Source organism: Gadus macrocephalus, chromosome 2, assembly GCF_031168955.1.
Source record: "Gadus macrocephalus chromosome 2, ASM3116895v1".
NCBI classification, from domain to species: domain Eukaryota; kingdom Metazoa; phylum Chordata; class Actinopteri; order Gadiformes; family Gadidae; genus Gadus; species Gadus macrocephalus.
In genome coordinates this window covers 5,462,662-5,486,315 of record NC_082383.1, presented here as the reverse complement: position 1 = coordinate 5,486,315, position 23,654 = coordinate 5,462,662, and the positions used below count along the sequence as shown (strand labels likewise).

Genomic DNA, 23,654 nt, shown 5'->3' with positions numbered 1-23,654 from the left:
ACATCACCACGACAACGAAAAACATCACGTCACTACTCAACGACGACATCAACATCGCGTTACGAACAGCAGGTGGAGGCACCAGGTGACCGAGTCAGGTGACCAGGCCACCAGGTACCCCACCCGGCAAGCCCCGCCCCCCCAAGCAGGATGACGAGGAGCAGATGGAGTCGAGACGGAGGGATGACAAGAGGATGGAAATGCATGCGCCCCATTCAGGTCCTCATGCCAAGTATGGAGATGAGGAGGAGAAGAGGAGAAGACGATGAGGAGGAGGAGAGGGAGGAGGAGGAGGAGGAGGAGAAGACGAGGAGGAGGAGGAGAAGACGATGAGGAGGAGGAGAGGGAGGAGGAGGAGGAGGAGGAGGATGAGGAGGCAGAGGAGAAGACGATGAGGAGGTGGAGGAGGAGGAGAAGACGAGGAGGAGGAGGAGAGGGAGGAGGAGAGGGAGGAGGAGGAGGAGGCGGAGGAGAAGACGAGAAGGAGGAGGAGGAGAAGACGAGGAGGAGAAGACGAGAAGGAGGAGGAGGAGGAGGAGAAGACGAGGAGGAGAAGACGAGAAGGAGGAGGAGGAGGAGGAGAAGACGAGAAGGAGGAGGAGGAGAAGACGAGGATGAGAAGACGAGAAGGAGGAGGAGGAGGAAAGAGTGACACCAGACATCGTGTCAAACATCACCACCACACATCTCTCTCTAACGGACGCCACTGCGGCGAAACAGAGGAGGGGGGCGTGGCCTCGGAGAGGGCCGGGCTGTCCTCGACGTCGGCCCCGCCCAGAACACGTGCAGGAGCAGGGGGGGAGGTGGGGCTCAGGCGAAGGCGGAGAGACGGTCGAACGGAAGACCACCTACTTAATCTATGGAGGGAGGAGGAGTATTTACTCAGCGCAGCCTTGAGGGGGGGCAGCTCGAAGGAGGGGGGGAGGGGGCTGAGGTTCTGGAAGGAGCGCGACAGGTCGTAGGGCTCTGTCGCCGACGTCAGGATGTTGTTCCCCCGCTGCGGGCGATCTACAGAGAGAGAGAGGGGCGAGAGAGAGAGAGGGGGGAGAGAGAGGGGAGTGAGAGGGGGGAGAGGGGGCGAGAGAGGGAAGGGGAGAGGGGGAGAGAGTGAGAGAGAGGAGGAGCAGGGGAGAGAGGGAGGAGAGAGAGAGAGAGAGAGAGAGAGAGAGAGAGAGAGAGAGAGAGAGACAGAGTGTGTGTGAGACAGACAGTATTGATATTATATATGAGAGAGAGGAGCACGATAGTGGGGAGAGAGATATAGAATGACAGCAAAAAGAGAATAAGGGAGAGAGAAATTAAACATATCAATCCACAGTCAACCAATCACGAGAGAGTACTCTGGGAGGTGTGTGTGTCTGTGTGCGCGTGTGTTCGTGTGCGTGTGTGCGCGTGTGTGTGTGTGTGTGTGTGTGTGTGTGCGTGTGTGTGTGTGTGTGTGTGTGTGTGTGTGTGCGTGTGTGCGTGTGTGTGTGTTCCCACTGTTAACAGTCCAGACTTCAACACGTATGCATCAGACATGTATATTCAGCTGTTTGTGTGAGTATTGCAGCTATAGATGTATGCATGTATAGATATAGATATATGTACACGCATGTATGCAGGTGTATGTGTACAACTTACCGTGTCTCATTTGTCTGTGGGCTAACAAACCAAGTGAAAAAGAAATCAATCAATGATCAATAAACCTATAGCAGATCAAAGTTTCCCAGAGTTTCATAATGCAGGGATGGTGTGTTGGGTCAACGTCGCTGCCATCGCTAACGCCACGCAGCCCCAGACTATCGACCTTTTCACTTTCATCCTAAGCTATCAGAGCATTTAGCCCATCTTTTCAAACCAGCTTTTATCCGAATGAATCTAGATGCAATTAAGTGGAGCAGGGTAGGGGCTGCGGGGGGTCTAGTGACATTGGGGTTTGACCCCAAACCTCTGGCCTGGGGGTCAAACACCCGCTAGGCCAGCCTGCCCGCAGGCGAGACTAGAACCTGTTGTGTCACATCGCATCCTGGATCCACTCAGACAGATGAGTCGACCCGTGAAGGCTTCGGTTTAGAATTGTTCGGTACTTTTTTAAAACTCTTTGTTCCTTTGGTAGTGTTCGACGGAGGGACCGGCTTCAAAACAACGTCCGGAGCAGTAGAACATCCCGGACTCGTTTAAAATATAGTCTGAAAACATTCACAATGTCCGCCATGTTCCGGGCGACGCGGGAGGCTGGGGGTAATTACGCATGGCTTTGTTGCTCCTCGATTCCGAACAAAATCACATCTCGGAAAATAAATGAGGGATCAATAAAAGTGATTGGTTTCTCAATAAGCGCCAACAACCTGGCACGGCTTCATTTCCCAGCCTCTCATTCTCTCAACTTTTCATTTCCCTCCGAGAGTGCGTCGGCGGCGGGTTTTCTCTTCTAAACGTTTCGCCCGTGACACGCGGAACCGAAGAACGTCCGGGTCTCCGTGTGACTTTATTACTTTCCTCTTTATGAAGACTCGTTCATTTCCACACCCCATAACAAATCTCACATCGTCCTCCTTTGGGGATCTTGACAATTTGAATACAAATCTTCGACTCCAAATCAAGTCTTCATCTTCAGAATGTCGAACGCAGGGGGTTTCAGGAGAGGAGGTGTTGGGGGACAGTAAACTGCATTCAAATCACTGGCATGCAACACATGCAGGAGGTCTGCTGGCGTAGCTTAACCTGGTGGTCCATGCGGTAAAAGGAGTGTGTTTGTGCGTGTCTTTGTGGGTGTGTGCGTGCTCGTGCGTGTGTGGGTGTTTCGCTTCTAAGCCATTGTCGTACTCACCCATCTTGGGCGTGAGGGTCAGGTCCAGATGGCTGTGCTGGTAGTCGTGTTGGTGGTTACCTGAAGAGACAATCCACAGCAAACAGGGAGAGAGACATCCCATTAGCCATGTCCGCCATTAGCCATCCCCACGTTAGCTGCACCCTTCGTAAGTCCATCACTAGATAGAGCTACTGTCGGCCCTCCCCAAGGTTAGTTACAGCCACAATTCAGTTCAGTTCAATTCAGTTATCCGTAGCCATCACAAGCTCTCTAAACTGTTGCCTTCCATACAGTAAGCTACAGTCACTGGTGTCTATAGCCACCATAAGCTCTCCAAACTGTTAGCTTTCCATTCAGTTAGCTATAGCCACCATTAGCCCGGCTAATTGTCCGGCTGTTCCTCTCTGTATAAAAGGGCATACGTATACGTGTGTAAATATTATACACATCACATGAAATGTGTGTTAGGTCACAAACACATGGTGTGTGTGACAGGGACTACGTGAGAGTGCTGTTGATTGGCTGGGCCGTTGCAATGGGTTGCCATGGTTTTTATGTTTAAAGGAATCAGTGCTCTTGCTCGGGAACCTGTTGTTCCCCGGGTTGATTAGAGTTCAGTTCAGATGCAACAGATTACGGAATCCATCTTGCATGTCATTTATTGGACACACACACTCATTAGGGGATTGGAAAATAGGTCTGATGTACGGCATGCCAGGAAGGACATTGTTCTCATTGCTGTTCCGCCCAGAGAAGAGAAATAGGACAAACAAACAAAATCAGGTTGAGGTTTGAAACAATATATCAGAGACGTAGTTGTCCATACCCTCTTCTCTTTCGGTGTGATTTGCATTTTAATTATTTCTATCCCTCGTTCCATAATCCTACCTGGGGAAAATGTTAGGAAGAAGCAGGTAACTTTTAAAGACCAAATATCGTACATCTGTTAGGCACGATTTTATCAGACTTGATGTTCGGTTTGAAAAATAAACGAGAGCTCCGAGGGTAATTAGTATTGATCCAACAGGATTGCGGGGGACAAAGACCCTTTGCTGATGACTGCCATTTCGTTATGATAAATGGTAAATGGCAGTTATTTTTAAATGGCCGTACATTAATTTGTATTGATTCAAACTAATTAGACACTGACTAATACAACAGAATAATGACCTCCCACTCCGCTCGGACAGTGTCTTAAGTAGTGAACTACCGTTATTAAACTGTAAAACAAGCCTTCAGGGTCATCATTTTGCTCCCCCTGGACCAATAGGATGCTTTGCTTGGATATGAGACACCAATTAAAAAAAAGACCTGCTGGAGAGTCCAAGAGGAACGGCTTTACAACAAAGCAAACATCTTATGAATAGTTAACCAAGCACACCAACAGTTCCAGAGATTACGACCAAGAGTTTTAATTGAAAATTTCTGAAGTTCTTCTAAAGTTTTAAATGCCTCGGCTGTACAAAAAACTTGGATTATATCCGGAGCGTTGAGCTTGCAAGTGTTTTGTATCTGATCGTGCAGAAAAGAGTCGGAATAAGGGAGGACAATCCGATAAGATGAGAGAAGATAGTAAGATGAGATGTGACTTTACATTGAAGAATATAATTATTGCAGAGTCTCTTCTCCGCATATCACCTCGATCATTGTGATCTGAATCTGGGACTTCACAGAGCAACATCACCATCTCCCAGAGGATTATGGGTAGCCGAGAGGCGGTTGCTAGGAGACCAGTAGCCGGCAACCATCTTGGCTGAAATCAGACAGCAGACATAATCAGCATCAAAGAGTTCCTGATGCTCCGAGAGGAACGAGGTCATGTCTTTGTGTAATACTTTTATGAGTACTTCATAGTCCTATTTGACTGACGGCATGAATTGAAGCACTATTTGAAGCTGGGTTTCGTAAATGAATACTAGACGACTGTTTTTTATTGGTCGTATTCCTGAAAGTGCCGTCTATTAGAGGCTGTCACCTAGTAGGTTAAAAGGAACATGTTTCACTTCAGACGGCCGGCACAGAGGGCAAACCCTTCGACCGACCATACCTCCTGCATCGTCGACACTCCAAACCTCACTGGGCACTTTGTTCCAGGAACAAATGTGTTTCTTCAAAGCAAAGGAGAACATGGTACCGCAGTGACTTGCATGTTTGACTCCCGTTCAAAAAAGTACAGGGTTTGATCCCCTGTATGTGAATTATATTAATTCAGATAGATGTCATTAAGGAGTAGGTCGCGTTTAGATGCCATCTTACTCTAGGTTGTGCAATGTGGACACTGGGGATCGAATACAGAACCATTCAGCTGGGAGTCTCAACACTATCCTGCCCTTACTTACACATAACGTCTGATGGAAGACTTTGCTTTTCTTGGGGGGGTTTCCACTCTGACAACAGTAAATCAGTACTTTTCCAGCAGGCACTACGTGTGGATACCCAGGGCGGTCTCGGGTCCTTAAGGAGGGATTATGGGTAAACAAGGCATCTCAATGTCTCAGAGCAAACAAGCAGACAGAGCAGAAGTAGGATTATGTCAGTCCATCCCTGGAGGGAGAGGGAGTACACTGAGACCGCCGTGAGCTGCTGAAGCTAGACAGCATCTTGGGCTGTGGAAAACACACTGAACATCGTATCAAAGAGGAGGACGTTTGGTTTTCTAAGGCTGCTGGTCAGCTCTTGGCTGAGAACAATCAAAGCATATCTAAATTGGAGGGGCTACAGTAAACTTTAATGCTGCATAACAAACACACCCGGACATAGTGCTAGAGTAGCTTTATCACAACGTCGCTTGTTCACCCATTCTATTCTAACGAGTATATGCTTCAGTGTAGCACCAGTCAAATACTGTGAGGGGACTTGTATTTAGTCAACCAGGAATGTCCAACACTTTTATTTTAATCAATAGAGATGGAGAATCCAGTTCCACCAGGCTTAGGCAACTAGCAGAGAACTAAACAACTATTAGCTTTGTGCAACATACATAACTGTTCGAAGAGCGAGGGTTGTGCTTAAAGTAATAACTGATTGAGCAGCAAGTGTTGTGCTAACAGTAATGATCAATAGAGGAGCTAGCATTGTATCAGGACTATTCTATTAGAGCAGTTGACAGCGTGATAGCACAGTGTGCCGATAGAGTCAAGCTAACATGTCCACAGGACTGGGAGACCCTGCTGTGACCTACTTCCTCTCTCTCTTTCATCTATCACTATGTCTCCCTCTCGCTTCCCTGTCTCTCTTTCATCTATCACCATGTCTCTCTCCAACTTCTTCTCTCTCTTTCATCTATCCCTATCCCTATCACACACACACACACACACACAAACACACACACAATCAATCATTCCTATAGAAATCAATAATCTCTAATAAACACTTTGACCCCAGACAACTGATTAGTAGTTTTCTCTCCAGCAATCGGAGAAAAATTCAGTTACACTCATGCTCCTGCGATCCCATTGGCTGATGCACCACCTCGTTGACAGTTGGCCGCTCAGAGGCCAGCCTTCTGGTTGTCCCGTGTCGTGTGATTGGCAGGTGGTCCCGGGTCGTGTGATTGGCTAACGAGGATAAGCACAGATTTATCTGATGTCTTCAGTTCATCAGAAGTAACATCATACAAAACTGCCGTTATCCCCGCTGCTAGGGAGCTCAGGACCATCCTCTTCCTCCTGCCTCCACTTCTCTTCATCCTCCTCTCACTGTCTCTCTCCCTCCATCTCTACCTCTCTTCAGCACCCTCTATCTCCATAACTCCTAATTCCCTCTGCTCTATCTCCGTCACTCTCAGTCCCTCTCCTCTCCCTCTCGGCTCACATCTCCCCTTCATATCTGCATGCCCCCCATACCTCCTCACTCCCTCCCCCTCTCTCTCTCTCTCTCTCTCTTCACTGCACATCAGCGGTTGTGTTAATGGGTCAACAGCTGAAGCCCTTCAATCAACAAACAAACAAACATCAAATTAAACCAAACATATACATTAATTATTACACACACACACACACACACACACACACACACACACACACACACACACACACACACAGCTACATCTGAGCTACATATTGCAAAACATAGTACCCCCCCCCCCCCCCACCCCCTTCCCCTCCCACAGCAGACACGATCAACAACACCAGCAGCCCTCAAACCAGGAGAAGATATAAGCAGGACAGCTTAAAACCAGGATAAGTAAAACACAAGTCCACCCGGGGTCACTGAGTGTTGATCATCCGATAAATGGCAGGTGGCGTGGCAATGCATGCACTCATTTGCTTAATGTTACCAAAGGGAACTGGGGTTTCCACCTAATGTTTTCATGTTGAAGACCAGCCCCCATAACATACAGACCAACCTTATATATGTTATACCAACCAACATACCACACACGACCATTCATTTGTTACTCATTCAAGCCTCATGAGAATTTACTTATCCAAGATAAATTTGTCTTCATTTGTTATTTTATAGATAATTAAGGATCGACGCTCAACATAACATTAAGACCTTTTCATAATAACAGATCTTAGGCCTGTTTAATAAAAATAATCAAAAGGCTCGAGTGGTTATGAATATTTTATGAACTATAAGACAAAAGTTGGAAATGCTGTGGATATTTGCAGTCTAGTGGGATGCAATGTAATATTTAACAGCGTTTGTGTGAATAATTGGGGCCGTTTGGTTGGTAGCAGATGAAACATGAGCAGGCGGCTGGTGAGCAGCAGATCTGTGTCTGTAAGGATGTCTGAAAGTGGTAAATTAAAACTGATTAGGATTCATTTTGCCGTTCGGAGTCAGCGGCTGGAAAACATTGACATTCATTGCTGCTTTCCATTTTCTAAACTTTTTAAATGTTCTGATTAATTTGAACCCTAATCATAAGCTTCCGTGAAATATGCAAAGTTTCGGAAGTCTCAAAAAGCGCTTCGTTACAAACTACACAACGTCAGACAGAACTTTGTTATGTCAGGCTAATTGTTCCTCAGAACTCCTTCTGTACATTATGATGTGTGTGTGTGTGTGTGTGTGTGTGTGTGTGTGTGTGTGTGTGTGTGTGTGTGTGTGTGTGTGTGTGTGTGTGTGTGTGTGTGTGTGTGTGTGTGTGTGTGTGTGTGTGTGTGTGTGTGTGTGTGTGTGTGTGTGTGCGTATGTGTGTGCCTGTGTGTGTTTTCGCTTCTGTGAATTTTTGTCTGTGTTTTTCTGTCTTTGCTTGTAAGTCTGTGTGTGTGTGCGTGCGTGTATGTGCTTCAATCTGTTATGTGTTTGTGTATTTATTTTTGTGTGCGTACGTGTGTGTGTGTGTGCGTGCATGTGTGTGTGCCTTTGCTTCTATCTTTTGTGCGTTTGTTATTCTGTGTATGCCCATCTGTGTATGTGTGCATATTTGTGTGTGCTGACGCGTCTGGGTGTTATGATAATGATGTATTTACATATAAATACGACAGATATTTCTCCAGGACGCTCAGCTGGTCTGTGCAGTTTCTCTGCTTCTGAACTCTGCATTAGTTTACCGAACCATAAAACCCAAAATACATCATAAGACCTTAAATATAACATTATAAGACCCGTAATATAACAACATCATACGGCCCATAATATAGGATTAGATGTGTGGTAATATAATCATAAGACCCATAATATTACAATATCGTAAGATTAATACTAATATTATTTAATATCAGAAATCCCATAATGATAATAGGATTAGACCTGTATTACTCCAGTATCATAAGATCCATAATAATACGATTAGACCTGTGGCATAACAATATCATAAGGCCCATAATATAACCATCATCAGACCCATAGAATAGGGATGTTGATGATGATGATGATGATGATGTTGTAGAATGCTTCTAAGATGGAGTTACAAACATTACACTTTATTCATCCCCAGGGGGGAAACTGGGCTGAAAGAAGAAGAGGAAGATTCCAGCGGTTAGTGATGAGGATGATAATGACGAGGACGATGATAGCGCCGGGTTGGAGACAACACGTTCTACTGTCACTGCTGTGAGTCCGACCCCGGCAGGATCCTCATTACAGAGACGCTAGAATCCAAGTGGACTTCTGTCCCCGGCATCCCCTCTGCTGCGTGCTGACGGATTAGTTATCAGGGTGATTGATTAGCTGCCTGAGTGTGTGCTATTGATCTCCTCTGTTAACCACCTCGAGAATGAGGGCTACTGCCAAGCCGCCGAGGAGGGAAGTCATTACCGCTCGCGACGCTGCTGGGCGTAGCTGAGGATCTGCTACCTCAAAGCCGCGGGTGGCGAGACAAACACACCCTACGATGCGACTAAACACTCCTACAGATGTCTCGAAGAGCTCAGAGAACCAAAATAATGGGGAGTGGAAAAGCTTTGGAGCATAAAACGCGGAGAGGATGCTCAACGCTGAGTATCGGGTTGAAAAGGAGCAAAAAGGCGAAAGTTAAACTCGGTTAAACTCTGAGTGAACCGCTGTGAGCTCTCAGCTGCACCGGGCGGAGCATATCCAATCACGCTCTCCCAAAGATGAGAAACAGCCAATCTGACGGATCAATTCGTTTTCCTCTGAAGCTCAGCCCCAAGGATTTTTGGGGTAAAACAACAACATCAAAGTGCTTGGGAAGACCCATGTGACGGGTTTAAAGCCTTTTCCATGCTTGATCGAGCAACTGATAACCACCTCACTGAAGATCTGAATGTGTGTGAGTCCACCTCACTGAAGACCTGAAGTTATGGGAATCCACCTCACTGAAGACCTGGAGGTTTGTGAGTCCTACTCACTGAAGACCTGAAGTTATGGGAATCCACCTCACTGAAGACCTTAAGGTGTGTGAGTCCACCTCAGTGAAGACCTGAAGGTTTCTGAGTCAACCGCACTGAAGACCTGAAATGATGGGAGTTCACCTCAGTGAAGACCTTAAGGTGTGTGAGTCCACCTCACTGAAGGCTTGAAGGTGTTTGAGATCACCTCACTGAGGGCGGGACGTTTTGTGAATCCTACTCACTGAAGAAGGTGTGGGAGAAGAATCCACCATATTTACCCAAACGTTTGCAACAGGAGAGAAACATAGATGCAGTGCATATCCTTTGCATCCAATCACATAGGATAGTATTTGCATTAATTTTAATGAATGCATCAAAGATCCCTTAAGTTAAAGACCAATCTCGTTCAGATTCATTGAACAGTAAATATCTTGGATTGAATATCTACTGTAGTAAATCTGCGCTGATAAAATCCTGTTATTTTCTTAAGCTCCTAATGCTCATCTCACGTCCCTTACACCTACCATCGGTCCAACGTCAGTCTGTTGCCTTTCAAAGTGTTGACCTGGCCAACAGGTGCTGGGTTGTGAGCCCTCCAGCTGGTATTATGGGATTCAAAGTTCGCAACAAAGATCAGAAACGTATTGCGACAGGGACGGTTGCTAGGCACCCGAGGACATGACGAGCACAGCAACATGGAGGTGGTAAGAAGGATTGGGCAGGGGCAAAGTCAAGGGCTTTTTTAAACTAACTCTGCTAATTATGTTTAACCACCGGACACCAAATGCACTAAGCTAACCCCCCCTGCAAGGAGGATCCCTCTTCTGGGTACCTTCTCAAGGTTTTGGTGATTTGGGGGCGGGAGTTTTTCCTTGTCCAGCAGACGAATTAGGGGAAAGGAGGTTAGGTCGTATAATATGGCCCAAGTAAAGCCTTTTGAGACTGTCTCTGGGATTAAGGGATTTACTTATAAAGGTGACTTGACTCCATGCACAGGTGCTGAAGGTTAGCATGAAGAGTAGGTTGCATAGCGTAGGGTAGCACAGAGCTGGTTCAGACTTCAGAGGCCTTTTACTCTCAATGCACTGCTCTTCTAGCTACTCTATATCAGTACCAACCTGAGGTATACTAAAGAACGCAGGTAATAAAGATGTACTTACAGAGATGTTTTTAAAGTTGGCACATTATAAAGAGGAACATCTAGTTAATCTTAGTTAGTTAAAGAACTACAATCGGACATGTATTAAAGACACATTCATCTAATACGGACTAGAACACTGACAGATATTACAGGGACGTGAAGATAATAATAAGTCTAATAAGATAATAAGAACTACAATCTCACAAGTATGGAAGAATGATCAAGCTATTAAGAACTACAACTCGAACACGTTTTAAAGGGATGTCGAGTAAAGAAGAATTGCAACACTAAAGCGTATTTAAGGCACACCAAGCTAATACAGACTATAACATCTAACTGAAGGCACATTACGACTGCACAGCAGGTGTGTCAGTAAACATTTTAATTGACTTCATTTCCAGGGAGCTACGTGTGTACTCCATGGGTGTCCAAACTTCCCCTAACATACCCCCCACTGCTAGCCAGGTAGCAATGACAGCTAATTAAACAGACGGCTAGCTAGCTAGGCGGTGTGCGTCTACTGGGACTTTCTAATTGGGATGTGTACACTGCTATGCTATGTCTGAGTACTACAGCATTCTGTGAAATGGCACCACGTTGAACTGATGCTGTTACAGCGTTACACTCAGAGTGCAAATAAGTGCAATTTCGGTCTATACATTTCTTATTTTCTTTAAAAGACCTTGGTGGAGTGGGATTTTCTAATTTCCATTTTCTAATGGAAAGGACAGAGACAGGTCTTTGGAGGACCAGGCAGGGGTTTGAGTACCCTGACCCCCGACTAGGCTATCCTGCACCATTATTCATGCTCTGGACTAAGCCCGGACAAAGAAAGAGGACACTAAGCAGTTGAAGGTATTTCTTCAGGAAACACTGAATAATCCCTACTCTGCCTCCCCATGAAGGATGGGCCGCCATCAGATTATCTTCCAACCAACTGTGTTTACCTTCCCGCTGCCACGGCAACGGAAGACACTTGTTTATCAGGCAGAGAGAGGAGATGAAAGGAGAAGAGGAGCTGAGAAGCCAGCTGCTCGGGAACCAAAGGAGAGGCAACTCATTTCAGAGCTCCACGGTCCGTCCGAGGCGCCAGTGGTTCTGAGATAGGACGGAGTCAGGACGTAGGAGGAAGTAGTCAGGACGGGCTGGGAGGAGGTGGCAGACAGGAGGGAGTCGGGAAGGAGTCAGGTTGGACAAGGTGGCAGACAGGAAGGAGTCAGGACGGAGGAGCTGGCAGACAGGAAGGAGTCAGGAGGGAGGAGCTGGCAGACAGGAAGGAGTCAGGAGGGAGGAGCTGGCAGACAGGAAGGAGTCAGGACGGGCTGGGAGGAAGGAGTCAGGACGGGCTGGGAGGAGGTGGAAAATGAGGCAGAGGAGGAGGAGAAGAAGAGGAGGAGGAGAAGAAGAGGAGTAGGATGAAATTAGGAGGAGGACGAGGAGAGAGACGATCAGGAGGAGAGGGAGGAGAAGAAGAGGAGAGGGAGGGAGGCGAGACAGAAGGGGAGGAGAGAGATAAGGAAAAGTGAGGAGAAAGGGTGGGGGAGGAGAGGGAGGAGGAGTCAGAGTAGGATATAGGAGTGGAGGAAAGGAAGAAGGAGGTGAGGAGAAAGGGGAGGCGAGTGAAAGAGGAGGAGAGGAGTGACAGACGAGAGGAAACCCATCGATTTGGAAGAGGTTTTGTTTTGGTTTTGTTTACGTCCAGAAGGCTCTCCGATCCAGAGAGTTCGGCAGATGGAGCGATTGGTTGGAGGACAACAGAGGAGGAGGTGGAGAGAGGGAGGGGAGGGGGGGAGGGATGGAGGGAAGAGTGAAGCGGGTAAACTCTGTCAAATCTGTTGAAAGTGTATGAGTACAGAAAGCAGAGATGTAATTAAAGGGAAAAAAATTAAAGGGAAAAACTTTGAAAACAAGTTGTATTATGATGTCAAAGCTTTCCTTCGAACCAATTTAATTCTGATTCCTCGTGGTTTGAGGCAGATCCATAACCTCACCAGACCACAAACCCCTTTCCAATCATTTTACTAACACCATGAGCTCCTCCTCCAACCTATAGCTCCTCCTTAGCTGTTACTCACACCATGTTCTCTGCCTTCACCCTCTCTCACCCTAGCTGTTACTAACACCATGGTCTCCTGCTCCATCCTGCTCCTCCTAGTTGCTCATTGCATCATGTTCTCTGCCTTCACCCTCTCCCTCCCCAGCGGTTGCAAACAACAGGTGCTCCTGCTCCTCCCTTCTTTCCCTGTTCTCTTCCTTCTCAAGACGATGGTCAAGTTTAGCTAAAGGTTGGGTTTGGTCAAGGCAAGGGTTCGACGACAACTATGCATCATTGGATGAGGCAAAATAGATGAGTTGGGGAAGGAGTAGAAAGAGGAGGAGAAGAAAGAGGTTACGGTGTGTTCTACTTAAGTATTATGTGTGAGGGTTGCTATGCCTTTGGGTCAAGGTACAGGAATTGGTGAGAAAGCTATGAGTCATGGGAATAATGTGTTTATCTCTGAACAAACGCACATACACACACGCTAGACACACTCCCTTCACGCCCTGGGGTTTGGTCTCACCCGTTGCGTTTTTTTTTTCCACTGCGAAACAAACAAAAAGCTGTTAAAATGAACCTGGAGAAAAGGCAGCTTCTCTCTCCTAGGGTTAGGCCAGGATATGAACACAGGCAGGGAGGGAAACAGAGCAAAGAGGAGGAAGAGGAGAGAGTTCTTACACAGAGTCTCTCTTTGAGAGACCTGTCCTCTGACCTCTGGTGTAGGCCAGGAGAGAACTCGCGGTGAACACTGCAGGGATATTATGGGATATTATGGAGGGAAAGAGGAACGGGTAGCATTCATAAAAAAAACACCTGCAAATAGAGAGAAATGGCTTTGAAAGCATGCTGTGCGTGCGCGTGCGTGTGCATGTGTGTGTGTGTGTATGTGTGTGTGTCTGCTTGTCAAAATAGAAGAAGAATGGCATTTGAGTGGTGTTTGTGTCTTTGTGTGAGTGTGTCTGTGTGTGTGCACACACACACGCTTTCAGAATCTATTATCCCTTTCGTCAAACTCCAGACCATCAGGAGCAGATCATGACGAGAACGTTGGAATATTTAATGAAATGAAGGACAGCAGGTCACTGCTGCTGAAACAGAGACATACCAGGAACAAACCACTTCACACACACACACACACACACACACACACACACACACACACACACACACACACACACACACACACACACACACACACACACACACACACACACACACACACACACACACAGATCAGCGGGGCACCCGCTCAGAAATATAATAGAACTAATTAACATCTTCCCATGCAAGGTTATAAAAAACAGCTTTAATGTTGCAGCGAGGAAGACGACATTAAAGAGAAATGCGTCAGGAGAGATGACAATGCGACACCATCTGACGACAGAACCAATTTAACATCATTACTATTATATTATTATACTATTAAGCCAAACGGTTGGTCGAGACGACAGAACAGAAGGCCCGTGTGGAATGCAGATTGTCGATCAACACATGCGCGAGTTGTACATTTATGCGGTGTGATATTTTAGAGCAGGTGGTGGTATTTATTCATTTATTATTTAATTCAATAACTCATGAATACAAAATCAGTGATTGGAGAAGAGCTTCAAACGAGCTGATGGAAGACTGTGATCTAGCTAGAGATGCACCGGGTGTTTTTTAATAACACTAGTCACTGCTTATCGGTGTTATATTCAAATGAACTTGGATGACGTTGAAGTTTATGATTCTAAATAGTACTGGTACTGGTAATAACCTGGATGTTCAGGACAGATATCATAACACATAACGTAACATAATGAAAGATAACGTAATTCAACTTAACGCAACGTAAATGTATGTGACGCAACATAACGTAACATAATGGGACTTAACATATCTTGACATAACGTCACATATGTGTTGGAGTAATGGCGGATTTAATCAGCCTCATGTTTTTAGCATTTATACTTGTTTTTAACTCTAATTCTATTTGTACCATATTTTTGTGCAATTTCCTGAGGGGAACATTCCAGAGGGATTAATAAAGTTCCTATCTAGCCATCTAGCTATCTATCCATCTGTCTCTCACCTGGCCCGAGTCCGACTGATTAGACTCTGGGGCTGAGTGAGGCTGCACACCTGTTGAAGGTTGAGCAATCAGCGTGCACAGGTTAAACCAGCCTTCACTACACACACTCAGAGAGAGAGGGATCTCATCGTTCTTTAACGTCACGCAGCGTAACCTAACATAACCTACGCCATTAGGTGGACGCCATTTTCCAAAGTGTCTTCCAACACCTTTACAGACATTTGTGCACGGCCCCAGTGGGAATGGAAGCCCTAACCCGGGCATTGTCAGCGGCGTATAATAATAATATTGGATTAGAAACCCCGTTTATATTCGTCCTGATGCTCCTGATAAGCTGCTCAGCGGGGCGAGGCCTCAGAGAGAGATACTTAGAGTGTGCATCAGCTGTGATTATCTTAACCCTGCATCTTAATGTAATCATACGGCGCAGAGTCGCTCTCATTGGGGGGTCCAGGGTGCCACTGAAACCCATGATGGTGCCGCTGGCTTTTTTTAGATCAACCCGAAGCTAACCGCGTGTGGGGTAACATTGAACATCGCCGCCGCTGAAAGTCTGTTATTCCCGAGGCGCTTTAACCGGTAGTTGATCGATATTTTAACTAAGATAATATGATCCGGACAAAAACAGCAAGGGAGACGATTGTTTGTCTTTTCAACCGGCTTCGGGAGAGACCGCCGGCACGAGGCCAAACATGAGATCATTAAAACAAAAGGATTAACAACCGCGCACATTTAGCATATTAATAACATATAATTACTCTGAAAACGAGTGCTCGGGACCGGGAGGTCTGTTTGTTGTAAACCGAAGCGAGATTACGTCGTAAAGCTCTCACTCGGAGGTGGGAAAGTGTTCTCGTATGGTGATTAGATGGTAAACAAGCGTTATTTGATGCATCCATTTGTTTTATTACATATTAAATATGAAATGAGTGTTTACACGATCAACGCCCCCACATATTGAGCCCTAGAAAAGAGACTGAGTACATCTCCGCTATCTTCAGATCCCTCTGACATATCAAAGCCTCTTCCTAATTAACCCCTCCAATTAACAACCAGATCAATGACCCAAATAATAATCAAATGAACGCCTGGGGCCCCCCTCAAAACATCTCCTCTGAATATTTTCCAGCCACCCTCCCTCTTCATCTCGCCACGCCACCGCAACACAAGGCCTAAAAAACCCAAACTAAACCCGACTCCCTAACTAGACCTGGCTCCCTTACTGATCGGCTTGTAGCCTCATTAGCCAGGAGTACATATTGATCCAGGATGCAGTCTGAGCGGATGACCTGCTGTTAAGAACGGTTTCAGGACTCCTGTGGCGATTAAACAGAATGCTTTAATAAAATTACATTAATAATAATAGCTGATTCACAGCTGCTGGGATGGGCATTTCATTCACCCATGTGCGCACACACATTCACAGCGCCGGATCGTATTAAACAGTGTGCGAGGGAGGGGGGGGGGGCGGGTGTGGAGGTTAATATTAAAGATTGCACAGTGAGTGGTCGCAGAGCAGCAAACGACACGCCTCCCTCCCTGCTCTCTTTAACGGAGGTCAAGGGTCAAACCTGTAGCCTTTCCTCTACTTGCGATGTCACAGCTCCGCCCTGCTGACATTTAACCCGCCTCAACATGGAGCTCCGACCGCCGCTGGCTAAAGCTTCATCCCCAGCATCATCATCATCATCATCATCAGCTAACTCTGCAGGAGTGCTTTCCCGGCCTGCATCGCTACAACACCGGTTCATCGTCAATACCTAAGAAGGTATTCGTTGTTTTGGTGGAACTGTGTTCAAAAGATGAAAGGAGACATGGATCAGCAGTCTCAAGGGGAGAACAGCAAATATGATGCAACGTTTTGTAAAATAAAAAAAAACACGTTGATAGTGAAACTTCCTCTAAGCATTAAACTTCAAAGTACCAATTAGTCATCATTTGGTTGCATTTCTGAAACCCGGCACAAACATACCTCTGTGGATATATCCACCGACGGTTGAACTGTCAGAAGACTGGGGGTAAACCCGGGATGACACACCGGCGGTGTCACATGGTCACGGTCCGTCATTCAGTATCATGGTTACCCGCTAGCGCTACGCAGCTAGCCGCCGCCTTGGGCTGAAGCAGCCATGTTGTGACAGCTCCAGACAAATGTGGTTCCTCTCTGAATATCAACATGCACGACCAGCTGGTAGGTTTTCCTCTGTACCACAACACTCACTGCTTCATTTATCTCTTCACAACACCCTTGGTAATAATGGCGTATAGCTTTAGCTACAATCTGAGTTTCCTAGTCTCCTCCTCTACCTTTCATCTGTCATCCCTCTAACTTTCTGCCTCGTCTCCATTGCGGAACGCAACTTGATGTCATCAGTGTGATGTCATCACTCAGTCAGTGTTCTGATTGGCTGGGCAGTGTATGGCCGCCGTTTAACAACTTCGTCTTCATCCAAAAATAACATCCAATAACATCCAACATGAGACCCAAACCGAAGCAATTCCAGCTGGGTTTACTTCTCCTTTAAATATATAAAACAACTAGAGCTGTCAAGCGATTAAAATATTTAATCGTGATTAATCGCATTAATGTCAGAGTTAACTCGCGATTAATCGCAAATTATTTTTCTATGCTAAATATCCCTTGATTTTTTTGTCCCATAATTCTTCTCATTTTAATTCTCTTATCAACATGGTGAAGTGCATCGGCTTGCCTTGTGCAAATAATTTTTTATTGATAACAACATTGGCATATACTGATCAAAACAGGACGATACAAAAAAAGAGCCTATAGTGCAATTAAACGACTGCTTTGAACAAATGTCATTTGAACATAGCAGTCAGGCTACTGCTTCTTTGTTTTGAGCCAAAGAAAAAAAAAAAAAGATTTTTTTTTTAACGCCGTTAAAATTGGTTTGCGTTAACGTCGTTAATAACGCGTTTAACTGACAGCTCTAAAAACAACACAGACGTCTCTCAACCAATCAGGGCGCTGACAGCTTTTTCAACGGAATTTTTATCGGGAGGAAGTCACTGCTGGTTAAATTGATCTGCTTTAGAAGCATTCATCTCGATCGAAACATATGGACTTGATATATCGCGTGAAGCCAAACAAGCGAAACCGGTTGGCAAACAAACGTTGACGGCGTTCCTCTGAGCTCACATCAACAGCCGTCCCCTAGACTCCAGTGTACACATCTTGATGGATGTTTATGACAAGCATAAATCTTTATTTACCCTTTTTATTTATTTTCTGCCTGAACCAGCGATCAAAAGCAGCGTTTATAAGCTGGTTTAAATCAAAGAGTGGTAGAGGTCAGGTTGAGCCGATAAAACACAATAAATGATGGCCCGTAAATTTAAATAGAAAGATGCTGGAAAAGCAGAACAGCGTAGCGAAACCGATAAAAATGCTGTCACTAGGCAGACTCCTCCACTGCCCTCTTCGCACGATAAGTTTTAAAAAAAAGGGTTAGGTTACGCTTCGTTTGGGTGGAGATGATCAGGACTACTACCATACTACCGCTGTTTAATCATTCAGCAGATGCTGTTATCCGAAGCTACTTTCAGTGAATCCAGACCCATGTCATGAAGGAGCAGGTAGGACCGAAGATATCTTGCTCCAGGAGGCCTACGGGTAGACTATGGCCCACATTAGGGATGGAACCAAACACCTCTCGGTCAATGAGTCAAACATGAACAGTTATTAACAGGTTCATCATAAGACTTCTGGAAAGGCTGGCTCTCGGCGACTATGTCTGTTGTGAGTCTGGTTCCGGGAGGCTGCGTTGGCATCTTGACATGTGATTACCTTGTTGGTCTGAGAGGTACCCTGGAAGGTCCCGGTTGTATGTGTGAGAGACTACGACGTGGTCTGAAGTCAACGCACACACAGAGGTCATCTGTTCTACTTTTCCCAGCCAGTGGGAACACACCGCGTATGAACAGCACTCGAGGTGTGAGCAAGTATTTGTGGCGTTATAATGGTACAGAAACTAAAATAGATAAAGTATAAATATAATATAAGGCCACCCCCTCTGTCATTTCGTGTGACTTTGTTCCAAGGGCAGACATTTTTAATCATTTCACTCCCTCGTTTATGCGTAAAAGCCAACTTAAGAACCCGCCGTCACCCCTGACCAGACACCAAGAACTTCAAACTGAACTCAATAAAGACGAGTTGGTCTGGGAGATCTGGAGGTCACCAGAGGAAACACACAAATTAAAGTACACTCGCAGTGGTGAAACCAGAGGAGGAGAAAGATAAGGAGCAGACGTTGAACTCCTGAGTACGGTGAATAAACTCGATCCGCCACCGTTCGGTCATCTAAAAGAGTTACTGTTCCAGCTACTGTGGAAGGATCTCATTATCCGAGAGCTTCTGTAGAACGGCAACACTCACTCAAACACCAACTCTGCTCTCTCTCACAGCCTATTGGGCCGGTGTACATGATTAAAGGTTTGGGTATAGGCACTAAACTCACCTTCACTGTTGTGAAGGTTTAACAGACTCCTGGGTCCTCTTGGAGCCCAGCTGGATGATATTAACTTACAGAGGCGGGCGCACCATCACAGCAGGTGATTCTATGTATTACTCATGCCGCATGCAGAGGCACTGGCTAGGAGCAGATCATTTGGCCCACAAAAATGAGTTACAGCCTACTCTTAATTTATTTCTTGGCAATTGTATTTATATATTTTTTTGTATAATTGTTTCTCGTTGGCAGACACCTTTATCCAAGGTGACAGTAAATTGGGTAAAAGTCATGAAGGAGCAGGTAGGCGTTAAATATTAGGGCGTCTGGCTCTAGGATGCCTACCGGTAGATTCTGGGCATTGGGGATCGAACACAGAACCTTTCCGCTGGGAACCAGACACCCTGGCGACAAATTGCCGCACACAGCTGCATTGGAAGGAGGTCTCAATTTCAGAAGCATAGGAGCATAGGAATGTTATTGGTAGTAATAGTGTTATGGTCATTGTTTAGTAGTTCATCTTGAAATTATTAGCCATTATGGGGAGACATTGGTATGTTTCAAACAGCCTCAGTGATTCTCATGTGAGATGTGGTTAAACCCTCAGAGATCAAGGTTGATCAGGGTGATGGTATATTTGCATTGATTTAGGATTTTGTAGTACTACCTGATACCACACTCTGTGACGGCTTTCCAAAATAAAAGTCTCTCTCATTTCCTTCCAAAATAGTCTCTCTCTGCCATTCAACTTCAATAAGAATTCTTAATACCCTTCTGATGCCCGCCACTGTGATGTGTTTTCTAAATAAATGCCATTCTCTCCCTCTCATCCTCTTTCAAAATGAACTATCTCTGGCATTTCGGTCCACTTCTAAGTGTACGAATGAATAGAAAATAAGAGTTATTACAATGCATTATGACAGAGGGGGGCTGGGGTTTGAATATTAAATCAAACAAGGCAGACCACCTGTGCAGTTTCCCTGAAGGTCACGGTATTGGCGGACGGCCGCTGACTTTTACCGGCAGAAACGTGTGTCACACAGAGGACACGGAAAAAAAGAAAAGGAAACTGGGAACCTCAGAGAGGGGAGGAGGAGAAGGAGGAGAAAGAGGGGGCAGAGAGAGAGCAAAAGAGCGAAAGAGAGAGAGAGAGAGAGAGAGAGAGAGAGAGAGAGAGAGAGAGAGAGAGAGAGAGAGAGAGAGGGCAAAAGTAAGAGGGAGGGAGAGAGTGTGAGCGAGAGAAAGAGAGTGCATTGGGCGAGAGAGAGAAGGAGAGGGAAAGAGAGGGAGAGGGAGAGTGAAAGGGAGAGAGGGAGAGGGAGAGTGAAAGGGAGAGAGGGAGCGGGACTAGATACTCTGAGCATCTTTTCCAAGCGCCCGAGATCTGGGTTTTGCGAGAGAAACCCAAGAATGAAAACAAATCAATCGGTCTCAAAATAAATGACCTTCCTTTACATATCAAGACGATTTTCTGGTTTCTTTCTACAATTTAAACCCTATTGTAGCTTGTTTACGTCTTAAAAGTATGTAGGTCAGCCGATATGGGTCACTTTTAAAAACAACTCTAGATTTAAAAACCCACAATGTATTGATACGGAAGGATATCATTTGTTCTACTGAACTACTGGCTTTTAACAGCATTTTATTTTAAACAGTTTTTAAATATCCTTTCTTCTTGAAAATATTGCGTCAATCACTTCCTGTCTACCTTTCTGTCCTCCAATTTGTTTCTGTGATGCATCACACCGTGCTCCTCGAGGAGGGAGAGGAGGAGAAAGAGAATGAGGAGGAGGAGGAGGAAAAAGAGAATGAGGAGGAGGAGGAGTGACAGAGAGGAGGAGGAGGAGGACGAGAGGAAAGAGACAGCGGGAGGTCCTACTTGGAAAGAGGACATTCTTCCAGGTGACCTGAATCACTTTGAACCCCCCCCCCTCTCCCCTCCCAAATCCACGCAGGTGGATTTGGGAGGGGGGGTGTTCAAAGCGATTGGGGTCAAACTGGTGGGGGAGGTTCCGGAGTGATTGAGGTCACTTTAACCTCCTGAGTGGGGCTGCGGCGGCTCCTCCCGGTCACCCCCGCGGCCGCTGCTCTGCGGCAGCTCCAGCCGCGCCGTGGGGTCCGGGGCCTTAATGTGGGCCAATGCAGATCGTGTGTTCACCACAGAGACCGGGACTCACCGCAGTGCACTCTCTCTCTTCAGGGGACGAACCAGCAGCACTCCCAGCCATGGCCGAGAGACACAGAGAGAGAGAGAGAGAGAGAGAGAGAGAGAGAGAGAGAGAGAGAGAGAGAGAAGAGGAGAGAGAGAGAGAGAGAGAGAGAGAGAGAGAGAGAGAGAGAGAGAGAGAGAGAGAGAGAGAGAGAAGAGGAGAGAGAGAGAGAGAGAAAAAAAAAATAGAACGAAAAAGAAGAGGAAGAGAAAAGAACGAAAAACAGAGAAAGAGAAAAGAAAAATAGAAAGAAAAAAGAAAGGAGGGTGAGAAAGAAAGAGAGACAGAGAGAGAGAAAGAGAGAGAGAGAGAGAAAAAAGAACGATAAAAATAGAACGAAACGAAGAGGAAGAGAAAAGAACGAAAAACAGACAGAGAAAAGAAAAATAGAAAGAAAAGAAAGATAGAAAGAGAAAGAGAAAGGAGGGGGAGAAAGAAAGAGAGAGAAAGAGGGAGAGAGAGACCGACTCATTTCACCCTCTGTTTAAGAACTCTCTCCTCACCCTCCTCTTTGCTCTCTGTCTCTCCTTTCTCTCCCAGCTCCTCTCCTGGGTCCCCAGAAGCAGATAATAATAATAATAATATTAATAATAAAATATATGCAATGATAAAACATACCGGGGAAAAACTGCAAACATTTATCAACGGTTGACGTGGGGCGTAATTGATTCCTTTTTTCACGCCCCGCAGATACTGTTTGGTTATTACACACGTGTAGCGAAGCGTGCCGACGCAACCAGGCCAGCACCGCTCTCCAGAACTTATTATTGATGTCCCGGTTCACTTGTTTGTGTATAGAGTATACTGAAGAACTACATTTTAGTGCAGAACTAGAGTTCTACAATACACTGCAGGACTAGAATACAATGAGGTACTAGTATACACTGCAGGACTAGAGTACAATGAGGTGTGCAGTACTAGATTATACTGCAGTACTAGAATACAATGAAGCACTCGATTATTTTGCAGTACTACAATATACTGCCGTGCTATAACACAATGAAGCACCAGTTTATACTGCAGTACTATAGAATACAATGAAGTACTACATTATATTGCAGTACTAGAATACGATGAAGCAGTAGAATATACTGCGATACAAGAATACACTTCAGAACTAGAATATAAGGAGGTACTCAAATATACTGCAGTACCAGAATAGAATGAGTTACAATAACAGATCCAATACTCGAATGTACTGTATCTGTATCTCCTTACCCTTATTTACTAAATCCATAAACTACTCGACTACTAAGGATGTTTGTGTGTTCCTTCTCAAAGTGCGTCACCCTCTGGTGGGGGGAGTCTGTCCTTCAGAGGGGTGAGGGTGAGGGTGAGGGCGGTATATAAAGTGGGCCTGTTTGATCGCGTCGCTGTGATCCGCTGTACGGCGCGTTCCAGAACCCCCGATCCGTCCTCTGTGGCCCAGTTCTGCCCCTCCTGATGGATCTGAGGACAGTTTGGGTTTTTTTTTTCATCCGTCCTCCGAAAATAACCTCGCGTGACAGACGCCGACAGGCCGCCCCGGCGGCCGCCACGCCGCCACGCAAGTCATGTGACCCCGCCGGCGTCCGGAGACGTTCCCTCCTTCTCCTCCGTCACGCTTCGATGTAAACAGAGCCCCCCCCCCCCCCCCCCGTCGGCCCCTGGGGCTCGCTCCGAACCGCGGGTTCAATTAGTCTCACAGTGGAGAGTCGCCGGCGGGTCCTCCCCCTCTCCCCCTTCTCATCCCCCTCCCTCCTCCCCCCTACTCGCGTCTTGGAGCACTGGAGGAGGAGGCAGATGATGCTTTCTGCGCCAGGCGCCCCGAGCTCCTGCTCCCCCCTCCCCCCCCCCCCCCCCCCCCCTCCGCCGCCTCCTTCCCCCATGTGGCCCGAGTGGCCGCGGGGAGGCGAAGGGGGTGAACCTGTTCGATTGAGCCGTCGCTTTGCCGCACGGCGATGACACGCTGCATCAGATAAGATAGCGCTGCGCATCATCACAGTAAACCGTAAAGCCTCCTTCATCTCTCTCCCTCCTCTCTCCGCCCTCCCCACAACCTCGCCCCTCAACCATGCCTCATCCCCCACCGCCCTCCCCTCCCCTCACCCATCATCCTCCTCCTCTCTCTCTCCTCCCTCCTCCGTCATCTCCCCCTTCCTTCCCCTCACCCATCCTCCTCCTCTCTCTCTCTCCCTCCTCC

General features: G+C 46.4%; 1 protein-coding gene across 1 annotated transcript in view; it reads right to left on the bottom strand.

The window, feature by feature from the left end:
• Positions 1-23,654, bottom strand: part of LOC132445749 (protein shisa-6) — a 48,581-nt gene that overhangs the window by 5,995 nt on the left and 18,932 nt on the right. Inside the window, exons 6-8 of the mRNA XM_060035869.1 lie at positions 2,813-2,872; positions 1,624-1,644; positions 853-1,008 (exon numbers count right to left, since the gene is read on the bottom strand). Of these exons, the coding sequence (XP_059891852.1) occupies positions 853-1,008; positions 1,624-1,644; positions 2,813-2,872 (237 nt within the window). The remainder of the gene's footprint in view (positions 1-852; positions 1,009-1,623; positions 1,645-2,812; positions 2,873-23,654) is intronic.